This window comes from Lonchura striata, chromosome 16 (assembly GCF_046129695.1).
Source record: "Lonchura striata isolate bLonStr1 chromosome 16, bLonStr1.mat, whole genome shotgun sequence".
In the NCBI taxonomy this organism is placed as follows: domain Eukaryota; kingdom Metazoa; phylum Chordata; class Aves; order Passeriformes; family Estrildidae; genus Lonchura; species Lonchura striata.
Genome location: NC_134618.1, coordinates 12,458,964 through 12,468,025, shown reverse-complemented (window position 1 = coordinate 12,468,025; position 9,062 = coordinate 12,458,964). Strand labels below are relative to the sequence as shown.

Here is a 9,062-nt window from a genome sequence, read left to right as displayed (position 1 = left end):
GATCCCCATTCTCTGTGCATGTGTGTGTGCAAAACAAGCACTGTGAAATTAGACTGCATTTGCAGGGGACTTGCATGGCTGGTTCCAAAGGCCAGACCATCCCAAACACCAGAATGACTGCTGCTGTAGGCTCTTAACATTAACCAGGGAATCTGGAGAGAGGGAGCAATCTTTGCTGCTATTTAACAAGGTCAGGAAGGACAGAGATGTGTAAAACTAGCAGTGGGTGTAGTTTATTTTTGTGTCATTAAGCCCTTTATGACCGGATGCTGGTGCAAATCTCATGTGGCCTCATGATTTAAATTGCAAACTTAGAAATGCAGCTCCTGTTTTGTTCCAACTGGGGAGCAGTGTTGAGCTTGGCTGCAGCACTTGCTTCTCTGAACAGGTTTGCAGCCTCTGGGGCATCTTCCAGGACACTGTTCCAAGGCAGAAATGACTTAGTCCTCAAATCACATGAACCCATCACGTTTTTCACTCTGGCTGTTTGGCTTGGCTGCCTGGGAGGTGAAATCCTGGTAGGATTTTGCTGTCAGCTATGGAACAGCCCAGGAGGTGCTGGTGGATGGCTCAAGCCTGTGACCCATAGTGTGTCTCTGCAGCTTCCAGCAAACCTTGGGTTGTTCTTCCTCAGGATCCAGGCAGATTTCTGTGACATGGTGAACTTTGGGAGCCTGGGTGTTCCCCTGCTGCTCACGGGCTGCATCCCCTCCACCAGAGCAGCAGCTTGGTCCCTTCACCAGCTCCATGCACGTCTTGAGAAGTGGGGTGTGATGGCCAGCACCGTGGTTTGGGTTTGCATCTCCCCCAGAGCAAGGAGCAAAGAGCAGCCCTTGGGAGGGATGGAGCAGTGGAGGGGGTGGATGGAGACAGTGGGAAGGGATGTGGTGGTGTGGCAGGGTGGGGGCATGGCGAGTTTGAGCAAAGTTGGGGTCTTGGATCCCAAAGATCTGGGACAAGGCTGTGGTCATTCCCGCAGGACAGCACAGGTTGCCTGAGGCTGAGGCCTTAACGTGAAAGTCGTTTGGGGGACGGTGAGGTCCAAGTCAGCCTCTGAAACGCCCGGCTGGGGTTGGAAAGTGAATGTTTGGAGCAGCCCTACAAAGAAGACAAACAGCTCCATCTTGGCCAGGCTTTCTCCGATGCAGTTCCGTCGCCCTGCGGGTGAAAGCAGAGTGTTCACCTCATGGAAGAATCCAACTGGAATGTTTGCTGTGGGCATGTTGGCATCTGAGATGTTGCAATGGGAGCAGGAGGGAAACCTTGAAATGCACTAAAGCATTTTGGAGTAGAGGGGCCTGTGTTGCTGAAGGTTCCTGCCTGGTCTCTTTTGTCCCAGGCTACAGCCATCTTGCAGGGTTATTATACATTTATGGTGTGCCCTCTCCTCTCCTTAGCTCTTCCAACCCTCTCAGCATCTTTAACCCTTTCTTTTGGAAAGCAGCCTGATAGAAGAATGCCACCTCCTTCCAAAGTGGAATAGTTTGAAACTCATTTTTCCTGTGGAATATATCCTCATGTACCACTTTTAGATAAGAGTGTGTTTCTTTTCACTACCCTTCTTTGTGCTATATTTGCCCAGATGCAGAACAATTGATTCCATTCAGTTGTCTGGTTGCTTATTGACTGAGTTAAGGGCAGTGTTTAGACGTGAAGACTCATTAGTGTGTATTGTAATTAAGTGGTCCTGTCACAGCCCCAGCTCTGTCCAGGTCAGCCCTTTAGTTACCTGTGGAGAAAGGCAGGAAAGCTCCTTTCTTTACAAAGTTCCCTTCAGCATCAAGAAAGTGGTTGGGGTTGAACTGATGTGGTGTCTCCCATTGTGTCTTATCCAGCAGCACTGAGGTAAGGGATGGGATTACAATTATACCCTGGAAGAAAAGTACACAAAGGCACAGAAGATTGCCAAGCACTGTTTTGGTTCATTTTCTCACACAGACTTTGGTGTCCCAGATTTGCTCCACCTGGGGTAGGTGGAGACCATGAGGGTTTTATCCCATCATCCAGCAGAGAGACATCAGCGAGATGTCTCATCAGTGAGATGAAATCAGTGAGATTTTCCCACTAGTGCCAAGGATTGAAGCCAAACCCCACGTGGTGCTGTGAAAACCTCATGTGGAAGGTAAGATCCTGCACTTCTCTGGCAGATACTTCACTGTGCAGATGGCAGCAAGGAGGTAAACCAGGGCTGCTCATGGAGTGAGAAAGTCCTGAGCATGAGAGGGACTGGACTGAGTCCTGTGACAACTCTGGGCTCAGTACAGAAACTCTCTGGGGATGGTTTTGGATTCTATAGTGTAATTCCCTCTGAGAAACCATTCTCCAGTGGCTTTGACAAATCTGGGGAGGGTTTTGTATTCCTGGGAGGCAGCAGATACCTACCTTGGGAAGGAAGTAGCCCCTGAAGTGGGTGTCCACAGCAGTGCAGCGGGGCACGTGTGGCAGGAGGGTGATGAACCTCTGCACCTCGTGCAGCACCGCGTTGGTGTAGGGCATGTTCTTCCTGTCCTCGTACGTGGCCCAGCTCCCAGCTTGGACTGTTCTCCCAATCTCCTCCTGGACCTTTCCTGGAAGAAACAAACAAAAGGGATGTGTCCCAGCAAGAAATCCTCCTTGGATTTGGTTTGGGGGAAAAAAAAACCCCATTTTTCCGGAGTTTGAAGAGAGAGGGGATTCTTAAAGCATCAGTGTGGGTTTCCCTGCTCTGTGTTTAATTCAGGCATGTGGGTGGGTTGTTTCTGCAGCATCATGCTCTGATGTCCACCCATCCTCTCTCCTAGCAAGTCAAAAGGGCTGTTTTATTGTGACTTTGATCAGCACCTAGTTACATTAGCAGTTCATCACAGAGGACAGCTAGGATTCAGCTCTTCAGGCAAAAGAGCTGCTGGATCTGAGGCCAGGCCTCTTCCTTCCCCATTTCAGCCTTGCCACGGGTGGAGTAGGTAAAAGCTGCTCACTTTGAATCTCTGGGTATTTCATCATGAGCAGGATGGACCACTGGAGCGTGGTGGCAATGGTCTCTGTTCCAGCCATGACCAGGTCAAGTATGGATGCCATTAAGTTGTCATCATGGAAGAGGCTGTCTTTCTTGTTCTTCTCCTTGAAAAACACAAGAGGTAGGAAAAGTTATAAAACCATCAGTCTGAATATTCAGCAAGCTTGGGAAATGCTGTGTAACCCACAGCACAGCTGGCTGTGGTCTTGTGTTTGTGAACTGGGTGATAAAATAGACCTGATATTGAATGCACAGCACCCACCAGAGATGCAGCACCACAGATGGCAGGTTTGGAGGGGAGTTTTGGTTCAACATCCATCTCCCCTGGAAGCAGGCTGAAACCCAGAGCCAGCTGCTGCTTACAGACTCAGCCTTGCAGGTTTGGAAAGAGCCTGGTCTCTGCCCTGAACAGAAGCAAATTCAGCTAATCCTATCTTTGAGGGACTCCTCCTGCCCAAGGCCAGGTTTGAATTCCCAAAAATGCTCAAAGTCACCTTTCAGGCCATTTCTGCCCGAGTTTTAGAACTGTGATAACTCCTCCTCCACATAGCTGAGTAGAACACTTAATGCCTAAGGACAGCCTGGATGCAGCTGGAAAGAAGAAAAAGCTCAGAGCCCAAATATTTGTATTGAATGAAACCAACCGATGTGTGAAACTGCTGAGCCTCTGCTAAGTAAGATGCAGGGCAGGGTTAGGACTTGTACTGATGATTTATCATTCAAGTACTTTAAGAGGATCATTCATCTTGATGGAGCAACAGTATCAATGATTAATTGATTTGTTTTCATAAAAAGAAAGGCAGAGTCAGCTTTCATGTGAATTCATGCATTTTATACTAGGAGCAATTAGTTGATCTCACATTATTAGTACTGTTCTTTCAGGAGTGGACTGAGAGTAGCTTTTGTGTCTTAATTTTGATAGAAAAATGTACCAATTGTAAGAGCCTGGCATCTGATTTAAGTACTACTGGAGTAACAGCATGGTTTTCAATAGATTTACACGACATGACTGAAATCAAGACTCAGCAACTCTTTTAGCTACAAAATCCAAAGGAGACATTGCAAACAGCCAACAGGGCTAAGCAGTCCAATACCTCTTGTTGCTTGAATATCAGTGCATCAATGTAGCTCCTCACACTGTTCTCATTGATATCCTCCCTGCTTGCCTTCATGTACTGCCTTAAAATGGCACGCACATCTTCGATTTTCTTGAGCATAATCTTGTGGGTTTTGAAAAGAAATCCAAGGAATGGGTAGAAATTGAAATACTAATGAGAAATTGAAAAAGAGAAGCATTAGGCCTGCAGAAATACCACACAGAATCACACAGAATCCCCTTGGCACATGCTGAAACAGCTTTTTCCTAAGGGCCAATGAATCAGTTTAGTTTTTCCTTTAGTAGCAATATCTCAGCATCCCAGGGACTTGCCCGGCAGATTTTCATAAGCTGAAGTAACCACAATTCAGATCTCATTTTAGCTCCACACAGATGTGCAGGATGGGTCAAAAGGGAAGTAGGTAAGGGGAATCTGTCAGCAGTTTTTGGTGACCAAAGTGGCACATGGAGAGCTGTCACATATTAGATGTAATGGCCGGTTCTGAACATTTGAACACTGCTGAAGTAAAGCCTATGGTTGGCGTGGCTCACATGCCAGCATAAAAAAATCGTTTATATGCGGGACAGTTTACTTACGTTTAAATTTGGGGATCCCAGGAGAATCATAATTTCATCTATGAGTCTCAAGAGAGTCAGAAATGTTGGGTCCTTGTAGTCAAACCTGTCCCCGAAGAGCAGGACGAAGGTGACGTTGATGGGAGCGCAGTTGAAGGACGGCAGGCTGAAGGGTTGCCCTGCAGCGGGAGCAGGATGGGAAAGCTGTGAGACGTGGAGCAGCAGTGACACCCACGGGGCTGGGCAGCCCTGGGGTGGTCCCCAGCTCACCTTTGAAGGATTTGATCATCTCGATGAGGAAGTGGAGCTCCTCAAAGATTCTGCCCTCTATCATTTGCTTCCCCATGCCGAGGTTGCGCATGCTGGACACGGTGAATCTGCGCGTGGTCCTCCACAGCTCCCCGATGGAGAAGAACAGACCTGGGCAGCCCGTGAGAAACGTGCTGGGCTCAGGCACAGAGGAGCCCCCCACACCACACCGAACAGGGAGCTCCACTGGTGTTTCTGCTGCCTGCTTTCACATGGATTTAGGGACTAAAGGTCTCCCCTTTCTGTGTGCCTCATCCCTGTATCCTCTCAGCTCCGTTCTCACAGAGCTGTACTTCGGGAAAAGCAAGATCCCTGCCAGCCCAGTTACCCCAGTCCTCTCCTGAGTGGCAGATGGGCAGCTGTGGCTTTCAGACCAGTATGGGTTGGCTGCAGAGCTGGGGGGAGATGGTTTGAGTCAGTCACAGGACATTTTTGACCCTGCTGGTTGCAAGTCTAGGGCCTCAAGCACCTTGTATCTCTAAAGCTTCTCCCTTCATCCTATTCTAGTCATAAAGGTAAATTATCTGTGTGGGATGGGATAATTCAGTCTCCTCAACCCTAAAGTGTTTTATGGAGATTCCCAGCAGTGCTGTATTTTCAGCAGTGGTGAAAATACTGACATTTTTGTGGAGGTTTCTGAGCTCATGCCACGATGATCTCTAGCACCTCCAAGCAGGGATGGGTATTTCATCCTGTCAGAGTGCTGTAAAGAAAAAGTCAGGTCAATAATCCAAAAACTATCTCAGATTGTGGTCAGTTGAAAAGCTGGATGCCAGCATTTCACATCTTCATCGTGGCCGTGAGGCTTTTAAATATGTTTTCTTTTCTGTTTTAAAGCAGTGTAATTTTAATTTGCATAGCAAAACTTTCTGCTCTAAAAATGTCAAAGTGAATTTCTATACTTCAATTTTTAATTTTTCTTTAATTTATGCCATTTAATTTGGATCATTCATTTTCTGAGAGCATCTTCACAGTCAACAAATTGGCATTTTCTGAAGAAAAAATGTTTCATGGGAAAATTTGTGACCATTGTTGCTTAACAGCCCCTGAGAGCTTCCATCTTTGGGTCACCTCTAAGTGCCTCAGACTTGGGCTGAGAAGGTAAATGTGAAAGGAACTTATGATGCAATACTGATATTCTCCCACAGGGATGTTTTACATGTAAATTAGCTCTAAAAAATACCTTTATCCTCATTGATTCCTTTTATTTATGTAGTGATAAATTCATCTATTGATACTATGGCTGGATAATTTAATTTCTAATTCTAATCCCAACTTCAGCCTGTGACCAACATATAAAGCTGCCTTTTGGTTCTCCCAGCTAAAGCCTCACATGAAGCAGAGGATGGACAAAGCAAAAAGTCCTCTGAAATAGTCAGGGGTGGAAAGGAAAAAAAATGGGATTTTTTTGTAGGGTGAATTTTCAGCCTTAGCCTCTTGCTTCTGAAGCTGTTTCGGGCTGGACAACCTGAGAACTTTTGTGGGGAGGCAAAGGTGTGGGAACTGACACAATAAAGACAGTGGGAGAAAGGGAAAAACCCGACAGCTCCCAACAGCCAAGCCAGGTAGTCCAAAGTCTCCTGGAAACGTGAGGAGGGTTCATAAACACGGTGGTGACACTGAGGTGCTCACACCAACATCGCACAGAGATTAACCCCAGAACTGCCACAGTGCCTTCAAAAATCCCACTCCTCCCACCCTCGACTCTTTGGATATGGATGGGCTGCAAGTGCATCAGCAGAAATGATGGAAAGCCAGGAGTCACTGAGTGCAAGGAAAGCCAAATGTTTGCTGTCACTTGGCTTCAGAAGGACCCAAGGAGATGTTTAAAATCTGGTCTCCAGGGATGCACAGTTAGGCTCTGCCTCATCATCATCATCATCACAAGCACTAAGTGACAGCATTGTCCCTCCCACCCCCCCACTCATTGCTCTAGTACCGTTTCTGTTCTGAATTTGGTCAAATATTGGGATGGATGGTCTGTCTACAAACTCCTCTGTGTAGTTCACAAGCGCCTCTCGCACAACTTCGTACCCGGTCAGGACCACAACTTTCTGGAACCCAAAGTGGAGGGTGAAGATGGGGCCGTATTTTTCTGCAAGCTGAAAAAAGAGGCGAGCTGTGATGGTCAGGAAGGGAGGGAGCATGCATGGAGCAGCACCTCGTGCTGTCCAAAAGGACATTTTTCATCCTGGCACCCTGCAGGGAATGGCTGCAGAGCCACTCCCTGCAGAAGGGTGCCTGTGAGCCAGAGCTCATCAGGGTCACACACAATGCATTTTGTACAGATGCCTCGCTGGCATCTGTATGGAATTCAGGCTTCTTACCATGAAGGAGCCCCCATCAGTGCACCACTAATCTGGCTTTGCTGTTAAGGAGAAAATAAATGGAATAGAAGAAAACTCTTCTAAAGACTGGACCTCAAGTGACAGCTAAAGTTGGCAAACAGGAGAAAGACCAAAAAAGAGAAGATTGTTCAGTGCAAATAATGATGCTGTCACAGAGGAAAGCTTTGGTCTGATGCTCCTGATGTTCTAAAGCACTCCTGAATCCTGTTACTAGAGGAGCAGTGTCTCTTTTCACAGGACAAAGGGGGCACCCATCAGTGCCCACCCAACAAACCCCAGTCAGTGCCAGCTGCTTTGTGCAAACACCATTTTTTGCTCTCCATGGGGTGAGATGGAGGGATAACCCCTCGGAGAAATCCCAAAGCCAAGGCAAACATAGACAATACCAAGCACAGCCCAGCAAGGGACAAAAGCATGTGGAGGTAATTCCAAAGCGCTGTTCAGAGGCTGCAGCAGCGTCTGCCCAGCCCTGCTGGGTAAACTGACCCCAACCCTGACATTGCCCATAACAGCTCCAGGTGCTGGGGCCTCGCCCCATGGCAGCAGCACAGCCCATGTTTGCTGAGCACGGGTGTCACAGGAGCCGTGGATGCCTGGCTGTGAACTGAACCCCCCTGCCTGTTTGCTCACTCTCTCTGTGACCCCAGCGTGGGTCAGCCCCGAGGGAGCCATCTCCAGGGAGCCATCCCTGAGGGAGCCATCCCGAGGGAGCCATCCCTGAGGGAGCCATCCTGAGGGAGCCATCCCTGAGGGAGCCATCTCCAGGGAGCCATCCCTGAGGGAGCCATCCCGAGGGAGCCATCCCTGAGGGAACCATCCCAAGGGAACCATCCCAAGGGAACCATCTCCGAGGGAGCCATCCCCTAAATCCAGGCAGGAATGCCCAGCAGCCCCAGGAGCAGCCTTGCCCTGCACACAGGGATAATTCGCCACCATGAGTGGGGTAAGTTGACCCTTAATATCTTAATTACAGCTTGTTGGAAGAGCTGATAGGTTATTCACTCTGCTCCTTAGCACAGCTTTCCCATCTCTCCCTTGCACTGCCACCTAGACTTTAATGTATATCCCATTCATCAGGAGGGAAGGGGATTTTGCAATGGAGCATCTGGATTTGGCCCTCTCTGCGGCAGTTTTGGGGTCACTGCGTTGTGGAATTCCTCTTTGCCAGATCTCCGGGGCATAGGGGAGGGAAGCAATTTAATTTATGTTAGTTATATCCTAATGCTTTAAAATATTTCTGGGTGTCCAAGCTGTTGAATTAGTATTTCAAATCCCACAAGCATTATAGACTTCATGTACATCATCATAATTACATGAAGAAATCCCATACTACCCAGAGGTCTTTTTTTAATGGTTGATTGCTCCTAAATTACATTGCATCAACACAGACATTGACTAGAAGAAACCCAGAAAGATATCATAAAACAATTTTCACACCTTTACAATTTAGTTTGAATTAAAAAGACAAAAAGTTCTCACTGAAACATCCCAGGAAGCTTTAAAATCTATGAGGGTCTGGGTTAGAGTATTTTTGTCCTACCTTCATTAGTGATTTATCTTGCCTTCTAAGATCCACCAAGTGCAGGTTACCAATGATCGGAAGAGGAGTTGGACCAGGAGGTAATTTAAAAGCTGAATTTTTATAGCCAGTTGAAAAATAGGCTACAGCTAATAATACTGCTGTGCACAGCAGACAAACTAATGCAGGATCAGAGAGAAATGAAATTAAAAAAGACAT

General features: G+C 47.4%; 1 protein-coding gene across 1 annotated transcript; it reads right to left on the bottom strand.

The window, feature by feature from the left end:
* Window positions 1-967: 967 nt before the first annotated feature.
* Window positions 968-9,062, bottom strand: LOC110475578 (cytochrome P450 2W1-like). Its single transcript, XM_021539845.2, has 9 exons — window positions 8,865-9,062; window positions 6,916-7,078; window positions 4,938-5,087; window positions 4,689-4,846; window positions 4,090-4,263; window positions 2,958-3,099; window positions 2,383-2,567; window positions 1,730-1,871; window positions 968-1,158 (listed from the first exon to the last, which is right to left on the bottom strand). The coding sequence occupies exons 1-9, from the start codon at window positions 9,060-9,062 to the stop codon at window positions 968-970; spliced, it is 1,503 nt and encodes a 500-aa protein (XP_021395520.1).

Coding starts and splice junctions, on each gene's coding strand:
- LOC110475578 (XM_021539845.2), bottom strand. CDS start 9,062: ATGTCTTTTTTAATTTCATTTCTCTCTGATCCTGCATTAGTTTGTCTG. Junction 7,079..8,864: donor AAGATAAATCACTAATGAAG/GTAGGACAAAAA, acceptor CTCTTTTTTCAG/CTTGCAGAAAAATACGGCCC. Junction 4,264..4,688: donor TGGGATCCCCAAATTTAAAC/GTAAGTAAACTG, acceptor ATTTCTCATTAG/TATTTCAATTTCTACCCATT.